This window comes from Camelus dromedarius, chromosome 14 (assembly GCF_036321535.1).
Source record: "Camelus dromedarius isolate mCamDro1 chromosome 14, mCamDro1.pat, whole genome shotgun sequence".
Taxonomy (NCBI): domain Eukaryota; kingdom Metazoa; phylum Chordata; class Mammalia; order Artiodactyla; family Camelidae; genus Camelus; species Camelus dromedarius.
Window position 1 is genome coordinate 63988648 of NC_087449.1, and position 22831 is coordinate 64011478.

Genomic DNA, 22831 nt, shown 5'->3' on the forward strand with positions numbered 1-22831 from the left:
GGGACGAGTGGGGACGGGCGCGCGCGCGAGGGGGAGGGCGCGGGGCAGGCGAGCGCGAGCCCATTCACTCCAGCATCCCGGCCGGCGGACGGGCGGGCGGACGGGCGCGCGCGCGCGCGCGGGAGGGCCGAGCTCTGCTCTTTCACCTGCCGGGGCGGCGCGGGCCGGGCCCGGAGGAGGCGGCGCCGTGGCCGCCCTGCCAATCACCTCGGCGCCTGGCAGCGCCCCCGGCCGCTCCCGCCCGCCCGCTCCCTCCTGCCAAACTGTTACCCTGAGTGTTACCGTCAGGAGCAATGACATCAGGGCTTTAAAACAACTTGTTATTCGGGGAGTAATCAGTTGCAATTAGGCATTAATTAAGTATTATGAAAGTTGATTATTTAAGTGAATTCGGCTTTCGACTCTCCGACTATGGTGAGTACCGGAGTGGGGCGGGGGAGGGCAGGGGGCGCCGCTGCGGGGCTCCGACCCCGGCGCGGGGCGGGGGGCGCGGCAGGGCGGGGCAGGGGCGTCTGGAGTAGGGCCGGGCCGGGCGCAGGCTGGGGCGACCCTCGGCTCGCGGGCCGCCGGGGCCCCCCGACCCGGGCCGCGTCTATAAATAGTTTCTCTTTTAGTTTAATAAACTCGAGAGCAGAGAGGAGCTGCTTTGAGTGTGCAATGCCGGAGCGCGAGAGCGAGAGGGGAGGGAGGGAGAAACTTTCGCTCTCCCTCCCCGGTCCCCCTTCTCATTTCTCCCCCAGCCTCTGGGACTTGACCGCCCCTCGATGGGGGGAGGGTGCGGCGAGCGGAGGGGGGAAATTGGGGTGGGGAGTGGGGGGCACTGCGACAGACTAAACAGATTTCTTTTCTTTCCTCCTTTTTTTTTTTTTTTTTGGCGTTCCTCGAAGAGTTTGGGACCAAAGAGAGAAGAATGGATCTTGGTACAGGTACCGGCCGGTGGGAACCAGGGAGGCTCTTTCACTTTTCTTTCGGTTCTTTTACGGAAGTTATTATTTTTAGCCCAATGAGGTAGCAGCTGAGCAGGGGGTGGGGGCTGGCCTGGGGAGGGTCTGGTGCCGGCTCGGCTGCGCTTCTCACCCTGGTTTCTGGATTGCGAGGCTTCTGATGATATTATTGTTATTATTTGTTACTTGCTTAGTGACTGTGACTAATTTGATGCTTGTCATTATGAAAGAACCGAGGGGAGAGGGAGCTGGGGGGCACCCAGAGAGAGGATTTAGGGGTTTTTTGTGGGGGTTTTTGTTCTCCGTATTTTTTGAATAGCTCCGTGTTTTTTGTGTGTTTTTTTTTTTCCCCAGCAAAGATCTCTGTGTGTCTGGCTGTGGGGTGTGTGTTTTTATTTTTTTAGTGGGGGGTGGTTTAGTTTTTGAAAGCAGCGTCCTGTTGGGAAAGGTGGTTAGTCTGGTTTCGGGGCGACTGTCTCAAGGTAAAGGAATTTAATTTATTTGGGACAAGGCTGTGTCGGATGATCAAGCTGCTTATTACGGCTAATGAGTATTTTTCACCTGAGAATCCGTGGGATGAGGCGGCTGTTATCAGTTCAAAGTGAGGGGCCTGGGACTCTCCCATCCCCCTTAGCCCCCACCCCGGGAGAGGGTAGGCCAGACAAACTAGTAAATTTTGACGTCTGGGTTTTGAGGGGCCTAGCATGATGCCTAGGTTAGGGTTCCCAGTAGTATGGTGCTGGCCTAGGGTAGAGTTTATCCTGAGATTTTGTTGTTTTATTGGTTTTAATCTGATTTTATTCAGTATTTCACTTCTCCTCCCATCTAAGTTTCCAACCTGAGTCCAGAGTGAGGTTTGCTTTAAGTTCCTAGGCTTTCCATTAGCCGTCTGTATTGAAACTGAATTTTGACCGGGACTCTCAGATCCTAGACTGACAAAAGCAGCTGTCTTCTTCCTAAATGTTTTCAAAAGAAGTCAGTAATAAACAGGTTGATAATTCATTAAGACTGATCTCTGAACCCTACTGTTTCATTAATAGAAGGTGGTATGGGTGGCTGGAGAGTTGTTTATAATGGCCCAAGTTCATGGCATTGCCCCTTGGGACCCATGAGCTGACATTTGACCTTCTGGAGTCAAAGGGGAGTGGGCAGAGAAGGCAGGAGGCAGAACCGGGGACCCAGGATGGGTAACAGGACATGGCGACCAGCTTTGGGAGGGAGGCACGTATGTTTGTGGGGGAAGGGGTTTTAAGACTATGTGCAGCCAGGTGTGATCTTGATGAATTCAGTGTGGATGCCCTCAGGACCTCTGTGCCCAGGAAGAGTGTGACACCCCCTGCTGGGCAAAGTGGTGAAGGTGTCTAAGGCCATTGCTGCTGCCCTGCCCTGCCCCTCCCCGCCCTTCACTCCCACAGAAAAGCAGCCCACCCCTACCTCTAATCAGGTGTCTCATCACCTCCCTCTTGGGCCCCACCCCCTTTCTTCAGAAATAGGGCTCCCACCCATCCCAGCCAAGAAGCAGACCCTATAGATGGGTGGGTGATAACATACCACCCTACTCGGGGCAGGTGAACTTTGCTTGTGGGCGGGCACATGGGACCCAGGAATTACTCAACTGGAAGGCAGGCCCTCCTCATCTTCTTTCTTCTAATCCAGATGCTAAGTAGAACTGATGTCCATCTTCCTGCCCTGTACCCTATATATACACTCCAAAGCCCTTCTGCAGTGTGTCCCCTACTAGAGAGAGGGTGTCCTGTGCCCATGGGTGGCAGAACCTCTTGTAGCATCTTTCCCAGTGCTTACTTCTCCCAGTGCTCCAGGGGCAGACTCTGGAAACTTTTCCTAGAAGTTAGAAGGGCCCCTGAGGTCAGCTGGTCCCTCCCATAGCTGGAGCAGGGCACTCCCAGCAGGACCCAGGCCTGGACTCTGGCCACTCAGTGAGGGGAGGTCCAGGGTGTCAAAGTTCTGACTGTTTCCTGGAGGAGTCATCTGGTGATACCATCTTAACCTTTTCTTTGTACTTGGAAGTTTCATTTAATCTCAGAACTTCAGAAGAAAAGCACTTTTTTCCCTCTTCACTAAAAAAGGGAAGCAGGTGGGATCTCTGAGATCCCCTCTGAGCCTGTCTCTGGGCCAACTCCGTGTTCATCTTCCTTCGATCTCTGGAATATACTTCTGGACACAGCCAGGACCAGGGCCCTCATTTCTGGCCAGGGCTTATTGCCAGTGTGGTGAGGGGCTCTCTTCTACTAGGGGACCATGGGCAACTTCTGCCGAGGACCTCTCCAGCACAATACGAACTGGAGACACAGTCCCCAAAAGCTTGCTGGCACCAGGCCCCCAGTAAGCATTCAACCATGGGTTAACATCGCCTCCAGCCTCGGACAGGGCTAGGTTCTGAAGCACTCTGGCCACAAGTAATTCAGTGGTGGGAGAACCAATGCTTCTCAGGAGGAGATAGCAGGACCTCAAGACCCTCAGAGGCCATGTGGACCCCTTTTCTTCCACCATAGTTCAGCCAAGGGCTGGATCAATCTGGACGTCTTTAGCAATAAAAAATGCCGATGTCGTCCTAATTCACCAGGCCCCGAGATGACAGCAAATTTACATTTTTTAATTAAACTAGCAGCCAGTTTTTATGAGAGGGGGTTGGGTTATGCAAATCAAATGGTTGTGTACGGAAGATTAGGAGAGTTTGGGAATAAATTCCACAAATGCTAATAAAAAAAAAAAAGGAAAGAGAAAGAAAGGGAGGGAGGGAGGAGAGAGAGGAAGAGAGGAGGACATAGTTCCATTAGGCCCTTTTAGAGTGATTTCCCTGGGGGAGGGAGCCAGGAGGGGGAGGGGAGGGGGGAGGAAGCTCTCAGACACAGGTAAATCCATGCTGCAGTTGGGAAGCTCCCTAGGATTAGGCCCCACTAGGCTGATTCCTAGGCCCTGAAAAAAAACTGGAAGACAGGATGAAAATGGCTTTGAAACAGCAGTAGCGCTTTGAGAAGGAACTTGCCCCTAATTCTTGGGGATCTGGTTATAATTGCCCCACTCTCCCTAGGGGGATCTTGAGAAGAAAGCAAGGGGCTGTCCAGGGCTAGAGCTGTCCATCAGAGGATCCGAGGTAGGTTCTGCCAGGTAACGGGCCAAATAGTCAAGAGAGCAAGTTCAAAGGGATGGCCAGGGGCCGCAGGGGGAGCCGTGAGGGGCGGCACTGTCCACTTGGCACGGTGGCTGCAGCCGTGTTGTTGAAATGAGTCAGTAGGAGGAATCAGTGCTGCTCTCTGAGCCAGGCCTGTCTCTTTTCCCCTGGAATGAGCTCCGCTGGGACTCCAGGCCAAGACCCCCTTGCATTGCCTACAGACTCCCCGCCCCTCTCCAGCATTGTATCCTGGCCCGGCCTCAGCTGTGGACAAGGCCAGGAAGGATGGGATCAAGGGAGCGGAGACAGGTTGGCTCAGTAGCCTAGTTCTTGGAGTGGGATTCCCTGGAGGCTTGGTGCTTCAAGGGCACAGTCTCAAGGGAGGAGAGGAAAGTATCTGACCCCAGACAGCCAAGAACTTGGCTTCCCCAACCAAGCTCCTGCTGCTCTGAGTGTCAGCTCACCTCCGGACTTTCAAGACTTCTGTAAGCCACCAGTTCAAGGCTAGGGCCTTGCCACGAGTGGAGGCTTCTAGGAACCTTGCTTACTTTGGTTACACGATAGACCCAGACTGGGGATCGGGAAGGTTCTTGTGTGGTTTCTGGAGATTCCATGCCAGGTTGGGGGCAGAGCGAGTTGTTCTCAGTTTTCCTTCCCCAAGCCTTTACTTGGCCAGATACACTCACTCGACCAGTCTAAGCTGGGGCCAGTGCCTGCAGTCAGGTTGGACACCGGTTTTGCCAGTATGCTGCAGGGGGTAGGTGCTTCGGTGCCATCTTGGCAGGAAGGAGCAGTCAGAGCCAAGGACAGAATAGGTTGTCTTGGAAGTAGCAAGTTTCCTGGTACCATTCAAACAGAGGCTGGCTATGACGTTTGAAGGGACTTGGGCATCAGATGACCTTTACGGTCTCCGGTTCTCTGACTCCCAACCTGATTTTACCAAGAGGGTTCAATGGGGCAGTCTTAGGGGAGGGGCTGAGTGGACGAGGTGAGAAGCGTATCATTTGGACCTTCTCTTTGGAAGAAAGCATTTGAGACAGGCAGGCAGCTCTGGACTGTGAAGTGGCCCCTTGAACCAGCCCTGGCACTAGTTCAAGTTTTGCTATGATGTCTAGTCAGAGCAAAACTCTGAATAAAAGACCTGGCCTGGATAAAAGTGGCTCCAACAGGAGGCAGAGGCCGTGAGGGCAGGTCTGAAGGATCCCTAAAGGGTCCCCATCCCAGGTCCCTTTTCCCCGTAGGGACCAGCCAGGGAACCCATTAATTCTCCTCTCTAAGAAGGGCACTGGGGCGGGTTAGTCAGACCTCTCTGAGGACCTCACTGCCATCACTGCTGGTGTTTCCCCATCCCCCATGGCCAGGGAATCTGAGTTGCAGCTTGGGTTTTTATGATGGAAAAATAAAATAAATGAAGGCACCTTTGGAGGGCTGAGTCACGGCAGCAGCATCTCCTCATTAAAGCTGCTGCCCCTGGCTCAAGTCCCTGGGCAGGGGATTGGGTGGGGCCCGGGAAGGCTCCAGGCCCAGACTCCTCTCCTGGACCCTGCCAGGATAAAGGTGACCCTCCATCAGCCTCCTCTGACTGGCCCACCATTCTTAGAATAGTTAGGCCATTCTTCACCCCTGCTCCCAACACCCGACCCCCTACCCCTGGCTCCTTCACCCCAAGCCCCAAGGCTTGTCCTGTACACTGCCCTCCCTAAGCTGGTTTTTATACCTTGACCACCCTGGCTGCTGCCCCACCTCCTCCTCATCCCTTCTCCTGCTCCTCATCTTCAGAGGGGAAGGAAGTTGCTCTGTAGTAATTACAAGCTGTGGATCCCCAAGGCAGGCAGCAGCTGTTCTGGGGTAGCCAGGGCCAGGGTACAGCAGGAGGAGGAAGGAGCTGGGGGGAGGAGGAGGAGGGCTGGTGGTCCCATTGTGCAGAGGAGAGGAGACTGCTTCACTTGGGTTGATTGTGAAAGGCGGCAACTTTGGTGGCCCAGCATTCACCCCTCTGGCTGCCTGACCACAGCGTAGCATCCTCATACCCGAGATCCACCTGGACATATCATCCTCTGTTGGGGAAGAAACCCCAGGTAGTGAGGTCTTCAATTCAGTACACATTGGGGAGCACCCGCTGTAGGAGCTGCAGAAATGAAGGCCGCTGGTCCTTCCCAGGTTTCCGGGGCCTTCCTGGTGGAGGGAGACAGCAGGTGTGTTCATCTGTCACACAAGGCAGAGGAGTGCTGGGGCAGAGAGCCCAGGGAGTTTTGTGAAGGTCTTTGAACTTGATAAAGGACGGGAGGTATTAAGACAGACGGAGTTAGGCAGACGGATGTGTCGTGTATCACCCATACCTTCTAGACTTCCATCAGCCTCTTCTCTCTCTTGCCTTGTACTCCTCACCCCCAACCCTCACCTCCAGAGCAGAACTCCTACTTCCCATTGTGCAGCCACAGTTTTCTGCCCCTTTGGGCGCAGGCTGCCCAGCTCCCTAAAGCCAGGCTGTCCTGCCTACGTTCTTGCCCCTCCTCCTTTGCAGCTTCACACCCAAGTTGGCCCTGGAAAGAGATAAGAGATCAGAGGTTGGCTTGGGACCTGCTGCTCTGAGGATCTGGTTGTGCCCATGACATTAATGTGTCAGGGCGACACTCAGACTTCTGTACCCAGCCCCAAGAGGCCAAGGCCAGGAACCTTGCTTTCTTCTACTACTGCTGCTCGTAACGGCGACCATTAGCGTTAGCTCTGCATTCGCATCTCCTCCCAGTGCGTGGTACAGGGCTGGTCTCGCGCCTTCCCACTGTTAGTGCTGGTGGAGTTGATTGATTGATTGCCTCTTCGCCAAGTGCCTCCCCAGCTTCTTAGTAGGGGCAGCGGGTGGCAGGCAGGAAACATTTGGCTGATTCCCTTGGGACCTGGGTTTTAGCTCCTTGAGTGCTTTGTACGGCCTGGTTTACAGGAAGGAGTGGGGCTGGGATTAGGGATGACAAGAGGGAAAGTGGGCATAAGAGTGAAGATAGGCGTTGAATGGTTGCTGGGGACCCCACATTAGCCACTAACCATGCCTGTGGTTTGGGGCTGGGGGGTCTTGGTGTGCAATCTGTCTGCCGCCCCAGAGAGGGCAGGAGGGCGGTAGCCAGTGGGTGGTCTGGGGCTCTCCTCTGCTTCCTTACTTGCTCATCTCCATCTCCTCCCAGCAGATCTCACTGCAGCATGTCCTTCGTCTCTAGGTCCTGCTCCCAGCCCCAGGACCCCTCCAGCTGGGTAGATGCGGTGCAGGGAATGAGGCCAGAAAGAAGGGGTGGCTCGTGCTGAGGCCCGCCCCCATTGCCGGGGCTTTGGACCTCTGCCCCCTGGCGTGGTGTTTGGACTGCTCCTGAGCTGGCTGTGAGGTCTGTCTCAGAGCTTCCCGCAGGCTGCCTCCTGGGGGCTCTCCTGGCCCCACAGTCTTTGCCAGAGCCATAGAGTCTTGGCTGCTGAGATCCCTTTAGAGTCAAGAGGACCCTCTCTTGTTGCCTGCTGGCCTGAGGCTTTGTGGGAGCTGGTTGGCCCAGGGGAGGAACAGACACATTTTGTGGCTCCAAAGACCAGGGACTCCCAGAGGAAACCTTCCTAAGTTGAGCTTGGCCTACGCTGGCCTTTTCTCCATGAACTCAGGGCTCCCCCCCCCCAGGGGACAGTGTGCTGCATAAGAACAGGAGACGTATTAGGTGGGGGACTCCAGGGCAGTGAGAAAGCAAGAGGCATCCAGGAAGCCAGCAGGGAGAGAATTCTAGAACTTTGTGTCACCAGAAAGTGCATCTCCTTGATGTGGTAATCTTTACCTCCATCTAGACCAGGGCCTTCCCTCCCTGCCACCCCCTCAGCCCAAGGCCCAAGGGCTGCCTGGGAGTTGGGGAGCCTTGGGGAAGGATTGGCTGGGTGCCCCCACTGCCCAGCAGGGGGCGCCCCCACTGTATCTGCCCCAGTTCCTGGGACAGGTACAGTGGTCTGGGGTCTGGTCCAAGCCTGCTGGCCATGGGTGGGGGAGGAGGAGCCTACCCTCCCCACCCCCAGAGGTTCCTTGGCTGAGTTTGTTTTGCCAGGGTGACCTGTTTAATCATCTCATTTTCTGGTGGCCGTTGATTCCTCGTTTCCACGGTTACGGCCCCATTAAGGGGAGAAGCAATAAGGCAGCGAGTCAAACAGGTAATAAAAACATTAAAGCCCATGTGCACAGAGGGAGGGCAGGCGGGTGGGAAGGGGGCTCAGCGAGGTGAGACGGCCCAGGGAGAGGCAGAGGTAAGAGGCCGCCTGGCCTTGTCCTCCAGAGGCCACCGAGAGAGCTCCTGGCGGAGGAAACAGAGGGCCGCTCCCCATGCCCCTGCTTCTGGGCTGTGCCCTTTGGGGGCCAAGACCCAGTACTAGCTCAGAACCATTCCCAGTCCTTGGTCCCCTGGCAACAGGCTGTGTGTTGGGAAGTAAAACAGGAAGGAGAAAAGTGAGAGCGAGGGTGACACAAGCCGCCCCCAGGACTCTTGCCCGCTGGTTGTGTGACCTGTTGGCAGCCCCCTCTTCACCGTCACTTGGTGGGGGTGGGGGGGTGATTTCTGACATTGTTTTGAGCCCTAGAACTTTTTTTCTGCCAACTTTATCAGAAAGCATATTTGTGGTGAGTGCTGCTAACAGGGCCAGTCTGGTGAGTAAATACTCCTGGTGTGGACAGCCCTGTGACCTTGAGAGGGCAGAGCACGGCAGGGGGGCCAAGGGTGTGTGGGGCCAGGAGGCCAAGTGGCCCCTGTGCTGAGTAGAGGGCCTTCCGAGGACGGGGGAGGGGGCCACAGGGGTCGGGTTTGTCCTCAGCAGCGCAGGAGTCAGGTCCATCTCAGGCTCGCGTGGTGCTTAGCTTGGGCTGAGCGGTGTGACTCTCCCGTCAGGGGCTGGGCCTGAAGCCCTTGGTGTTGCTCCCATAGAGGAATCGCTGGCAGGTTCTCCTGTGGGCTCCGTAGAGAGGCGGCCCTCCCTTCCTCTCAGAAATAGAAGCTGCAAGTCAGCCGCCGGCCCGGCCCTTCTGAGCCTGGGGCCACGTGCCTCCCTCCCAGCGCCCCCTCCCTGGGAGCCTCCTGAGTGTCCCCGCCCTTGAGGTTGACAAGTGAGCAGACTGGGTCAGTGGGGCTGACCGGAGGGGAGCGGGAGAGGCTGGCCGGGGAACGTGGGGTCAGGTCGGATCTGCGGTGCCTTTGGATGCTTGAGCCACCTCCCCTGCCTGGAGCCTCAGGTCAGTGGCTCAGAGGTCTGCTCCGGGGCACCCAGGCTGGTGAGGCCCTTCTTTCTTTTTCTCTCCGGTGCTCTGATCCTTTGCAGACTCACAGAGGTCTGTGTGTCCAGTTAGTAACTTCAAAGTTGATTTCTGACTGGAGAGGGAGAGAAGAAGGTCTGGGAGTGGGGAAACCCTCTGGCTGGGAAGTGTGCCTTGGGAACAGGCCTAGATGAGTTAATATTCCGATCAAACAATTAAAAATAGAAAATGCTCCCGTGGCACCAGCTGCTGAGGCTTTTCAGCAACTGTCACCAGTGGGTTCATGGGGCAGGTGGTGCTGCAGAGGAGTGTTTCCACCAACAGCAAATATCAGAGATGACGGTGTGCCCCCCACTGCCCTCCCAGGACCCAGGACAGTTGTTTAGGGGCTCCCAGTTCTCCCTGAACTCCCCTCCGAGGCTAGGAGCCAGGGATCTGTGCAGCTTCAGGGCTGCCCTTCTCCCCTCCAGGGCCCAACCGCAGCGGTGAAGTCATCGCCAGATGCCTGGTAATTGCTTTAAGAATCTAACTTAAAATAAGATGAAAACTTATATTCCTGGGCAAGGAGTAATTTCCCATCGAATAGTAAGTTAATGAGAGGATTATACCAGGGGGCCTGGCTGGGAGGCCATGCTCATCTGAAAAATCCAAGTGGCTTGGACAAAACAGTTCTAGACCAGGGGGCTCCCCTGAACCTCAGCTGGACCCTGCTTCCTGGCTCCTCTGGGGCTCCACCCTGACCTGCTGAGTTGGGAGGATGTGTTCCATGTGTGCTCAGGGTCCCCCTCAATGGCGAGGGCGAGCTTTTCAAATCCCCAAGGCAGGAAAGGCTCAAGTCTGACCTCCCTCGGGCGTGCGGAGGCCCTGTGTGGTCGGTTCACCCAGGAGACAGAGCACTTCTCTTGACACCAAGAAGGCGGGGCTTCGGAGCAGTTTCCAGCTGTCACACCATGTAGCCAGCAACGTGGTAACTGACCACCCTGGTTTGCTCAGGCCTGGAAAGACCCATCTCCCATGAACCCCCTCAGTCCTGGAGGCAGGAGGAGGGGGTGATTGACATGGCCCCTCCTTCAGGGTCCTGGAGAGCCCAGGCACCTCGAGAACTAGAATAGTCCCCATCCAGGATGGGTTACTTACAACTGGCTCTGACTAAAGCCAGCCAGCTCTGTGGGCTGCGCTCAGCCAGGTGCACGTGAACTTGACCGGGTGTGCGCGTGCCTGCCTCACCATTGAGGCACAGCAGGCATTGCCTGAAAACCTCTGCCGGGCATAGGCAAGGTCTTGCAGCTGCGGCCCCACCCTCTCCCCACCCCGTTAACACTGAGCCCCTTCTCCCCTGCAGAGGACCGGGTGCAACATGCAGAATCATGATGACAGAAACCCCATGAGTTTATCCAGGAGATTCCAGGCACACCATATCTACTGTCCCATCTCTGCACATCAGTTCCCTCTGAGAAAGACACAGGGAGTTGTCCCATTTCACAAATGGGGAAACCAGAGGCCAGAGACACTTATAGATTTGTTTCCAAATGCAGGGAGACAGATGCAGAATAGGGCTTCCCTGTCATGGGGAGGAGGGCTTCCCCCAAGGACCACTCCAATGCAGTGTGAGGTAGAGAACGTTCAGTCCTGGATGTTGACGGTGCTGCCGGCCCACATCCCCAGCATCCCCGGGCGCCACCTGTATCCCACCTGAAACATGTGGACACATCCCTGAGCCTTCCCTGCGAGATAAAATACAATTATTGATACAAATGCATTTTGAACTTTTTGGAGGAAGCCTCCTCTATAAGCATTCATTATTGCCTATCTCCTGAGAAAGGGCTGCTCCCATCTGTTTGCAGGAAAGGATCGAAGGAGAGTTGAAATTCAACATTCTGAGTTGTTTCTTTTGAAGTGGGAATGGATGGACTGGGCGAAGGATTCTTCAGGAGGAAAGTCTAAGTGAACGGGCGTTCTCCTAGGAGACAGGTGTGCGGATGCGTGTTTGTCAGATATGTTTCTGTGTAAGCATGGATTTTGCTGGAAGGGAAGATCAGGACATCGCCCTGGTTCACTGGAAGACCCTTACAGCTCAGCTCACCTCTGGCCTTTATCGCTTCTAGAAGTAACGGGGCTACTTTACTGTATAGGCTCATCTTGCTGCTTTGCAGACAGCTGTCCCTGCATGGGGTTTGAGCCTGGTGGATGTGTTGAGTTGTGTAATCCAGCCCCTTGCCTGGTGTTAACCACACTGTGCTTTCAGGGGTGGGGAACAGTCAGGTGTGTTCTTGGGAAGACTTGTGCTGCTCAAGTGACCTGTTCCACACCCCCCAACCCCAGAGGAAGGAATTACAGGACAGTAGGACTGAGAATTCCTAGTCTAAACAACCCAGCAAAGCATGCTCCAAGAGAGAGCCAAGCCAGAACCACAGATGGTGTGATCCGGGATTGTAACTGGAAGGATGGTGGCTTTGAATGTTAGATGTTATGTGGCAGTTGCTATTCAAGCAGACAGATTGGTGGATTCCAGGCTGCAGGGATCTGAGCGGGCCCTCTTTTATTTATCTTCTCTTACACCCAGGGTCGGGGAACAGGAGTGGATTAGACAGAGTGGACAGACAGCCCTAGAAAGGCAGGCAGAAGGAGCAGGGGAAAGGTAGTCAGCCTGGGAGCACCCCAGCTCTGGCCACTTGAAACACACCATCCCCTGCCAGACGTCATAGCCCCTTGCTAGGACCACATGGGTCTTTTCCCTGGCCTGCCTGATAGGAAGGGTCACTTTGAGGCTCCTGGGTGGCCTTCAGATGGATGGTGAATGGAGCACCTCTCTCGAGACCCTGAGACAGGGCCAAGAAGGAGATGGGGATGTTTTCTGTTTCCAGGTCCCAGGGGCAGATTGAGACAGGCTCCTTGCAGGGAAGGTGTTAACAAACAGCAGGTGATTAAACATGACAAGCAGTGACATTTCTGTGCAGGGTTCTCAGTCCCGGCAATGCCAAGAATGAAGCTATAAACCCTGACATTTTGTGTTATGCACTGAGAGGTTTTTAATAGACCTCTCTCCCTCTTCCTCAGTCAACTTCTCTTTTCCCCCTTCACCTCCCTGCCTCACTGTACCCACTGCCCCCACACAAACCTCCTGCCTCTGCATTCAGCCTGGCCTCCGAGAGCCTTCCTGGGCCCTCCGGTTCTGGGTGTCTCTGCAGGTCTCTGGCCTTTCCCTTCACTCCTCCTCAGGGCCCTTTCCTGCGGCTGCAGGGCCAGGCATTCCACTGCCCTCCAGAGTCTCTCCTTTTTCTTTGATCTTTCCTGTTGCCCTGCCCCACCATCCTTCACTCCCTCACCTCCTTTTTTTGGGTCCTGATCTCACAGCCTCGCCCTTTGCCGCGGCTGCCCCAGTTGTCTGCAATGGCAGGTGGCTGTCCCTGTGCCCTCTTTGTGTAAATAACATTTTCAGACAGACTTGATAGCGGGCAGAGGGAGATCGCGGGGCTTGGGGTGGGATTTTCCCCCATCTTTTTTTCCATTTCCTTTTCTCCTTTTTGGGACAGAGACAGGAGTAGAGGGGGAGAATTGCGCTGTACTATCAACAGTTGCCGGATTTATTCAGAAAGGGCCTGGCCGGCAACAGTTGTTCCTCTCCCAGAGAAATGTTGGAACAACTGGGGCCTCCTTTGTTCTCCAGGCAGAGCCCTGTGAAGGGCATTTGGAGGTGAGCCTGAGGCTCAAGAGGGTCAGAGATTCAGGAGAAGGGGTTTCAGCCTCAGTCCCACCCGAGGAGTCCCCACCCTTGCAGAGAGGAAAGGTCTAGAGCCCCACAGGCTTGGTGCAGAAGTCAGGCCACAGCCCCGATCCCAGCTTTTCCGTAATGAGAAGCACTTAGTTTTCTGTATTCGTTCAGTAAATATTTACTGGGTCAGGCGCTGCTCTAAAACAGTGGTCCTGTCCCACAGATCTTGCAGTTGAGCAAGATAAAGGGTCATTAAACAAGTTGTTACAGAAGTGCCATCTAACACAGCGGGGTGTGATGAGAGGACAGAGGACAGGGACCCTGCAGTTTGGAGGGCTTCCTGGCAGAAGTGAAATTTCAGCCGGGACCTCTGAGGGATGCATAGGAGGAGGGCGAGCCTGCCCCGAATTGAAGAAGGAGTGTTTCCCCCGTTGAAGGAGTGAGTAAGGATGAGAGGCGGGTGCTCCCTGTTCCACAGGTACTGGCTGGCAGGTGGGAGGCGGGTGGTGAGCTGCACCACCGCACTGTGGCTGTGCCCCTCTGGGCAGCTGACCCAGAACTTGCTCTTCAACACCCTTCTACCACCTCACCTGTCTGTGCCAGGCATGGTGTGTCAGGAGCAGAGCAGGAATTCGGCTCAGCTCCACCCCAGGGAAGAGAGAGCAACCAGGAGGTCAGTAAGTACCACCAAAGACTGGGACTGCTCCTGCCTTTCCTGGCGTCCCAGTCCACCCTGCAGATGACTCACTGAAGAGGGGGCAGGAGAGAGGCTGCAGACCTGTGTAGAGTTCAGAGCAGGGCCCAGGGGAGCCACCCTTCTTAACCTTCTGGACCTGCCGGCCTCCCAGGCACAGCCTGGGCCTGGACACTAAGAAGTCTTCCTGTCACAGCTGGCCTCCCCTCTGTGCCCTCAGTGGTGTGGGGAATGCTTTGGTGCTGGTGTGTCTTCCCCATTAGAATCTGAGCTCCCTGGTACCTGAGACCATTCTCCCTGGGTCCCTAGCGCCCATGGGGACAGTGCCCATAAGGTATTTGAGATATATTTGAGAAACTCAACCGACCCCGAAAGAGGAGGACTTGAGTTAGCCCTTAACCCGAGACCTGCAAGGAACCTGTTGACTGAGCCTGCGTCCTGGTGTCCCGGAAGACTGGCTTCGAGGTCCAGGTTCAGCTACTTCGCCCAACCCGAGTCACTCAGACATAGTGACAGGGCAGCCCTAAAGCCCGCTTCCTGGAAGAGCCTCACTGAGCCTTTAGGGAGCTTCCAGAAGTCAGACCCAGGACACCCTATCTCCGTACAGGTTCCCTGAGAAGGAAGACCCGGTTGGCCTCCCGTCCCAACAACGGATCTGGGGCAGGTGTTAGCCGTCATTCCCCTTCCCTACCCCATCCCCATCCTGCCTTTCTGCCAGACTTGGCCTGGGTCCCCTATGCCACCCCTCGTCATCTGATTCCCGGGGTCTAGCCAAGAACCCATAGAGGGCCCAGAGGCTCAGCCTTGCTTGGCCCTTGGCAGCTGAGACTGAGGGGGCAGCCCGAAAGGGGAGGTGAGGGGAGTCCCAGAGCCAGGACTTGGCCCTCTGCCCCTGTAGATCCGGAGCCAGGTTTTACTGTAATCCCTACATCCTGTTGCAGATCCTTAATCAGCTGGAGCCCAGGTTGGGCTGGACCCTGTGGTGACACTCAGGGCTGTGGCGTGGAAAACCTGAAGTGGAGCTTCTGGAGTTGAGGCTGGGGACTGTGAGGAGGAGGCAGGCAGCAGGGAGAAGGGAGCCACTGGAGGCACAGGATGTGGACAGAGCCCAGACCCACCACCTCCCCAGCCCAGGCTGGGGGTGGAGGAACAGAGCAGCTGCTGCAGGCTGGGAACCAGGGCTACGGGAGAGGGTGAGCAGGGGTGAGCCCATGGGGCCCCCTGGAGAAGGCCAGACAGAGTCTGGGGGCTGCTGCATTGCTGGTGAGCACCCTTGAGACAGCTGGCCCTGGAGTTGCTCTGATAGTGAGCAAGGATTCCAGCTGGAAACAGCAGAGAGGTGACCCTGGGTGATGTTGGGTGACGTTGGTTCCAGGGGTCTTTACCGACTGGGGCCTAAGTCCAAGACTGGAAGTGTTCCTGCCCTGCTGGGAGCTCTGCTTTGTGAGCAGGGATGAGGCAGAGGGCCCAGGAGAACTGTCTGCCCTGGGTTTGGGGGCATCAGGGGCCCCGTAGCAGGGAAGCAGGATTCCAGGATTGGCCATCCTTTTGCCTGGAGCAGCCAACCCTGGCAGTCCAGCCCAGCTCTGCAGTCCCTGCACGAATCCGGGGAAGAGTTGGGGGCAGGGGAGAGTGTACCCCTCCTAGACCTCAACTCTTTTCAGCCCAAGGGGCGGGGATGGAGAACGAGGGGAAATGCACAGGCCACAGATAGCCATGGGGCGGAAGCCGGGAGTGGGCTGGCTGGCAGCGGGCGGGCAGACGGGCGTCTGTCCTGCCAGGGGCCCAGGCTGGCTATGCAGACAGCCTCTTTTCTATATGGAAATGAAGAATTTAGGCTAATGGAGCTCAACCATCTCTAATTTTGCGATGGCAGGAGGATTTTGATTGAAAGTAATTAAGCAAGCTAGCTGTAAAATTAATTAAAGCAAAAGGGGGGGATTTTTTATTGGATTGGATAGCGATATAGCGTCTGTCAGGCGGGGGACGGATGGGGGTGACCTGAATCCTCTGCCCTCCCCCCTCCCACTCGGGACGTTTATGTCACTTTAATCTCCTTACAGCGGCTGCTGTGCATTTGTTTGAAATAATCAAGGAAATATGGTCAGAAATTGTCAGCTTTCAGATCTAATTTACCTGACGGCCCCTGCGCGAGCCGGCATGGCCCAGGGAGTGAGCGTGCGTGAGCGGGTGGGGGAGCCTGAGTGGGCACAGAGGACACTGGGCTCTCCAGTCCCCTCCCCGGGGCCCAGGCCCCCTCCTAGGGCGAGGGAAGGTGCTTCCCGGCCTGCAGGCACCTCCCTGGAATGGGCCCCACCCCCACCCACCTGCTGCCTCCCCCTTGAGCTGTAACCAGCTTTGGGTTTAGGGACTATAGGATCAGGGAGGTGACGGTAATTCCTTACTCCAGATGGCTGACAACTGCTAAACCCCTCCACCAGGGCCACAGTTTTAAAAATACTCCTAAATTAGTCCCCTCATGTCATCGTCATTGGCCTCAGCAAGGGGATTGTGGAGATGGGCTGTAGGGAGGGTGGGGTGGCAGTGTCACCCATAGCACCCCTCTGCCACCTGCTGCCATTCCCACCTTCTCTCCCGGGGCTGCCTTGAGGCTGTACTTACCTGCCTCCATTCCAGGGCCTCTCTCTCCCAAACTCTTCCTCTAATCCCAGAATGGTGCTTTCTCCCTTTCCCCTTCATAGCACAGCTTGCAAGTTCTGGGGGATCTCAGTCCCTGAAAGAGAAAGTCCCTACCCCAATCCTCGAGCTCCCTCCATGCGCCCAGGCTCTGCCTCCCACGTGGTCACCCACCCTTGTGTCTTACCCATTTCCAGGGGGTGAGCCAGGTCATAGAGCCAGATGCCACTTGTGTGTCCCTGAGAGAGTCAAGGAGCCCAAATTCTGGGCCCTGAACCTTAGGGATACTGGTTCAGAGCCATTTGGAGTCCTTGTCCAGGTGGGCCAGTGTGAGTCTCAAAGCCTGTCCAGCAGGGAACCCTTGTGGTGTTTGGGGCTGATGGGCCCTGGAGCAGTCTCCCAAATGTTGCAGAAAATTCCCCTTTAAAACATAGATATGGAACAGTTTGATCTGCTGGTCATGAGACAGCCCAGATCAGGAACTGGGTCTCTGGATTTGTTTGGTCCTGACAGGTGAGTGGCCTGGGCTTTCGACAAGTCTAGCAACCTCTTAGACCTCAAAACCCTTCCAGTTCTTAAGTTCCATACAGATCTAGGCCAGCCTCCGCCCTGATGGCTGCCTCCCTTGGGAACTCCTCGTCCAATCAGAGCTGCCTGCCATGCTCCAGGGGTAGGGGAGAAGGTGGGGGGGGCTCTAGAAACAGCAGGTTAGGATGAGCAGCCTGCTCCCAGTTTGCCCACCTTAGAGCACACCTGTTAGAAGGGCTCTGTCCCCACCTGCCCTCTTTGGGGCCCTGCCTTTTGCCAGTTCTCCTAACCCTCAGCGTACCTTCCCTGCCCCCCTCCTCCAAGCTTTGGCGCTGGGTGACTCAGTCAGCTTTCTCCAGCAGCTAAAAGGTTTGAGCTTCTGTCATTCTTTCCAGCCTGGCTCCTGAGCACAGCAGCTAGGGGCTTGAGAAGCATCGCCTGCTCCTTCTTGAGCTCTCTCTGCCTGGCCCTCCACTCTCCCCTCACGAGTCACTCATCTTGGGGCAGGGGTGGAGCCCCAAAGAGCTCTGCCTGAGAAAGAGGGAAAGGAAGGCTGCTGGCTCTTCTCCACGTCTTCAGGGCAAAATTCTCCGTGCCCAGAGCCCGGGCAGCTCTGAGGTCCTGGGAGCCTTGTACTTCCCTGGGCAGCTGTGCCTGCAGGAGCCTTGGTGAGAGGCAGTGAGAGGCACTGTGGAGGCCCAGCCAAAGCAAGTCTCTGCCCTTTGTGCCCGCCAGCTGCCCAGGAGCCAGATCCCAGGAGACATGAGGTTAGAGAGAGCTTCTGGCCTCAGCCCAGCATCTCACCTCCAAGCGTGGCTTGCAGCCGCTCACGTCAGCCCCTGCGGCTGTGATGTGGAGGAACCAGCAGGGGAACCTGTGCTAGGGACCTGGCGGTGCTGCTTGCCCTGGGGCCAGGGGCTGGTTTCTGGGCTTGACGCTGGTCCAGGCTGCCAGTGGCAGGCACCAAGGTGGAGGGAGGCTATGGCAGAACTAGGATCATCAGGTGGGCCCCAGCAGGTTGGCACCTAAGGCCCAGAGGGAGATGGAGGAGGCCAAGAGGAGGGTCAGAGCACTCTCATGATCCTCATGGTGTTCCCAAGTCGGACCTTTGCTCTGCCCTAGTGGGAAATACCTGAGTTGGGGATGCTATACTGAACAGACTCTTGGAACTAGTGCTCTGTGGTGAGGAGAGAACATTGATTCTACAGAGGCTCTCCTTGGAGGGGAAAGGCAGGTATGGGCGGTGGGCAGGCAAGGGAAGCAAGACTGGTCATGGGCTCTGGGTTGTAAGGACAGAGGATGGCCCTGGGAGAGCACCCCACCAACATAGCCTGTGACAGCCGGGGCCCAGGGAGTCTGGGAGAAGGGAGAATGAGAGGGCAGCTTGGGGAGCTGGTAAGTCTAGGGCCAGCCCAGCAGTACCTTGGTGCCCATCACATGGCCAGCATGAGATAACACACGCGCGTTATGGTCACTAAGGTTTCCTGCTGTCCCTTCTTCCCCAGCCCCCGAGGCTTCAAGGATAAAGTACTGAGCAGGCTGGCCTCACCCAGGTGGAGCCCCTCCTCTCTCCGAGGCTCCTGCCTGGTTCTCTGCCGTGTCCCCCACCAACCCCTGCTGCCCAGCCAGGTGTCTAAGCCTCTGGGTAGAACTTGTGCGGGGAGAACAGGAGAGGCAAAGGATGACTGGCCTGGCCTGCTAGCTGCGGGGTGCCCTGGCCTTAGGGCAGCCCCTCCAGGCCCGGCTCCCTGAGAACCTTTGCAAATGAGGACTCCACCAGTGGGGGCTCACCTTGGCTTAGTGAGCCAGGTACTTCCTTCTTCAGGTGGGGCCCAGCATTAGTTGGGCCAGCTGGTCTCCCCTCCTAGAGGGTGGAGAGGAAGGCCTTTCCCCTGAGTCCTTACTCATCTAGGGGCTAGTGGCTACAACTCCCTGGCCATAGGAGTAGGGAGAGGTACCTGCCGCACTGGGAGAGAAGCTCAAAGAAGCTGAGGTCCAGTCCCAGGAATCATTAATTGCAGGGTTTGGTGATGCCCATGGTGCCGGGGTACCCGACGCCTCCCCCAGTCAGGTCTATGCCGGAGTTGGCTGGATGTGACCAAGGCACTGGGCTCCCAGAAAGTGCCTGGGGCCAGGCTGGGCCCTGGCATACAGAGCCTCCGCAACCTGGGTCGGTGGATTTCCTGCCAACATTAGACCTTCTCTTCTGCTCTGGCTGTGCCCACCCTGCTACCTGCTACCCCAGGTCCTGGTGGGGCTGGTGGCCCCGCACAGACCCCAGAAGGGCCTTCCGGACCCCTCATCCCCTTCCTCCTGTCTGCCCTCAGTTTCTCACCCTTTAGGCCTGAAGTCTCCCTGGCCCAGCCCGGCCCTGTCCTCCGTCCCCTCTGGCTTCACAGTCGCATTTTGCTGCCAGCGCAGGGCACTGAAAAACTGCTGGCACTGCCAAAAACCCTGTGTGCGCTATGACTCCCCAAACATCCCTTTATTTTTATTGTTCTGTTAATTACTGTTTAAACTTTAATAAGTCACTTCGTCAGGAGGGGGGACCTGCCGTGAGCTTTTCTGTGCAAACACGGGCCCGGGAGTGACTCGGGTGTAATATAACCCTTTATGCGATGTGGGAATGTTTAGATTGTAACAGAAACTTGTTATTTTAATGACAGTTGGGGGGGGGGGTTGAGCACTAAAGAGGAGGAGGGTGGGCGCAGCCCTGCTCTGCTTGCGTCCTCACTGAAGGCTGGGGGTGCCTGGCCACACCAGAGACGCTCCCTTGCTGCTTTTGCTGAGGGTCTAGGACACTGTGGGATCCTTCCTGGGCTGCCCATGGCCAGCTCGCCCAGAGGAAAGGATGCCTTCTGAGAGAGGCTCAGGGGCTCTAGGGTGGGAGGGTCCAAGGAGAAAGTTGGGCTTTGAGGGGATGGGGGAAGCGGGAGGACACTGAGAGTTCCCAGATCCCTGGGCAAAGGCAGGGCCGAGCAGGGCTGGACTCTCTGCCCTGACTGCCCCAGCCCTTCCTGCCCCCGAGGCAGGGGCCCTGTCCACAGTCACCGTCGAGTACCATGGCAGGCACCATGCTCCACGGCTCTGTGCCAGACATGTCACCCCACATCATCCCTTCAACAGCCCTGCATCTCAGGCGAGGACTCTGATGGCCAGTGCAGAGACGTAACTTGCTTAAAGTGGCAAGCTTTTAAGAGAGGGGCCAAGTTTCTAATGTCAGTTTGTCTTATTTGGAAGCTGCGCATGTCCAGATGCCCAGGTATGGCCTCAGAGGGACTGCAGTGGCAGGGTGGGGAAGGGCCCTCTCCAGAAACCAGGATCATCCCCCTCAGCCCTGGTTCGGGGCTCACACCTCAGGTCCCTCTAGCTGTCTTCCATCAAGAGAAGAGTCTACAAGGTGAAGGGGATGCGGAAATGAGGGTTGTCCCCAAGTCTGGGTACAGGCCACTCACCCTCTTCCTCACAAGGCTTGGCTCCATCTCACGGAGTTAGGAGCTTGGACCCAGGGTCAAGGTGATGGTGGCCAGGCCACCCCCTCTCGATTTAGTACCCGGATCCTTTACACCCAGAGGCACTCCTGCCCCGGACCCACTTCTAGAACAGGTGACATCTGGAGAGGAAGCCTTTCCCCAGTGCCTGTGTGTTTCCTGCAGGGACCCCAGGCTGTCTGGGCTGAGTTCCCTACTTTATCTTGACTCGGTCCCTCTGTCTGTCCATCCGTCCATCCACAGAGCCAACCTTCTGCTCCAAGACAGCACTGGGTGGCAGAAACGAAGAGTCCTGTGCTTGCCCTAAGGGACCACACCTGGCAGGGGTCAGTGGAGGGGTGTTGGGGGAGAGCACGACCAAGGAAGAGGCCCGGCCCCCGCCCCAGGCTGGGGTGCTCCCATGGCGCTGTCTGGTCGCTCCTCTCCCTGTGGGCCCCTCCCTGCCTCCTTCTGGGCAGGGCCAGAGGTTCAGGGCCCAGGTCCCTCATGTTGGAGGCGGCAGCAGCCCCCCAGATGGCAGCGGCAGCGGCAGCGTGGGCCACGAATCGCTGAGGTTTTCCTTTTCCGAGCAGCGCGTTTCCCTAAATTGTCTTTGACTGCGTGCATGGGTAATGAAAGTTTATGCCCTTGTTAGAAGGACAGGCGGCCAGTTCCAGTTAGAACTGGGGCTCTCTCCTGGTCAGCCCCCCAGCCCCCTCCCCAGCAGGAGAGAGAGCGTGAGCACAAGTGTGTGTACGCGCACACCCCCCTCCCTGGTGGATAAGAAAGCTGTTAGGGGAAGGGAGAGGGGACGGGGAAAAAAGAAAAAAAAATTTCCATATTTGTGTAAGTTGCTTTAAAAGCATTTTATCATGTCATAAAAAAGGGAAAGTACTCTCAGAAATTGATCCTCTCCGCCAGCCCATTGGACAGAAGGACGTTGGGATGTTAATGGCCATCCTGCTCCAGGGTGGCTTATTAAAAAATTTATACATAAATGCTTAAAATTGCATAAATTATTTAAAAAAAACCAACAAAGTAAGCAGTTTGAATTCCCTCTTTTCCTCCCTTTGCGAGGTCCCCCTTCTGCATCCCCCCTTTTCCAGCCCCTCACTGTGGTCCTCCCGGTCCCGGGCCCCGTCCCCAGGGCGTCCCCCCCTTTTCTCCACTTCCCACCGCACCCCCAGCACCGTCTGCCCTGCCCTCCTCCGGGGTTTCCCTGCCTCACCCACAAATTAACAAAACAGCCAGCCCACCACCAGAACACTCACATGCACACGCACTAATAAAAACACCACTAATAATGCCCCAAATCGCGGAATTAAATATTAAGGCCAGAGGAGGCGGACGTGGAGTGGAGCTGCCGCCACCGTAGCTGAACTTGGAGCTGATGAGTGTGTCTCTCGCAGGCGTGGAATGTCACCCACACATCCTGGAGACTGGAGTGGGGAGTTTTATGATGGTTTTTCATTGATTTGTTTCCCCAGCGCAGCTGCCGACCTCTATTGAGGGACAAACATAATCAGCACTGACGCAAATTAGATGGTTATTCGTTTTGAAAATTGACAGAAAAACAATAAAAAAGATGAAATGCTCCCAAATCAATAGATATAATGAAATTCAAATAATCCGAGAGATGAGGTCTCCATGGCAACTGATAATGTGGAAAAGAAAACAATTTAATAAAGGACAGACACACTTTGAAAACAGATTGGACCCAGGGAGGGGGGCGGGCTGGCGGGCGGAGGGCTGGAGCGCGGGCTGGCGAGTGAAGGATCACTGTCCGTCCCAAGGACACCCGCCATAATTAAGCGAGGCTTTCGGCCCCAGAAAGTGCAGATTCAGGTTTTAATACACAAAATTATTTCAGGAGCAGTGAATCGGAAAGTCGTTTGTAATGACCTTCCTGAGAGGCCCGGGCGCAGGGCATGTTGGAGGCTGGGCGGCCGGGCCGGCTGAGTTATAGCATATTTGTGTTTTTATAGTGCGGAGGGGAGGGGGTGGGGGGAGGGGGGGGAGAAGGTTAAACAGTATTTACAGCTCAGTTGTTTTCAGAGAGGAAAGAGAAATAGAGTTCATGGGGAGATGCAGCGGGCCGGCGGGCGGGGGAGCCAGGGAGGCCTCTGGGCGAGGTGGGAGAGGAGGTGGGCCTGGGCGGGTCTTCCACCCTCTTGCCTTGGGGATCCACAGAGGAGACCAGGAGAGGCTGAGGGGTGCCCAGGAGTGGCCTCCCCACTCCAGGTCCTAGTGGGGCCTTCTAGGTATGGGGCCTCTCTAGGGATGGGGTGGGAGCCTGTGTCCAAGCTCTGTGCACTTGCAGCCACACCTACTCCAGTGAGAAGGGGAGGCAGTCCTGAGGCCGCTGCAGAAAGGTTGCTCCAGGTGGTTGCCTACCCTGGGCACCCTCCAGTGCTCTGCACAGCCGCCAGTCCCTCCTTGGGATGGCACTGCCC

General features: G+C 56.3%; 1 protein-coding gene across 2 annotated transcripts in view; it reads left to right on the forward strand.

The window, feature by feature from the left end:
- The window catches only part of CASZ1 (castor zinc finger 1), a 147893-nt gene that overhangs the window by 91107 nt on the left and 33955 nt on the right, over window positions 1–22831 (forward strand). Inside the window, exons 1-2 of one of the 2 annotated variants that reach the window (XM_064494063.1) lie at window positions 245–414; window positions 888–926. In XM_064494063.1, coding sequence (XP_064350133.1) covers window positions 366–414; window positions 888–926 — 88 coding nt within the window. In that variant the 5' untranslated portion in view covers window positions 245–365. Of the gene's footprint in view, window positions 1–244; window positions 415–887; window positions 927–22831 lie in introns of those variants that run through there. The other variant, XM_031464040.2, reaches the window with a different exon arrangement.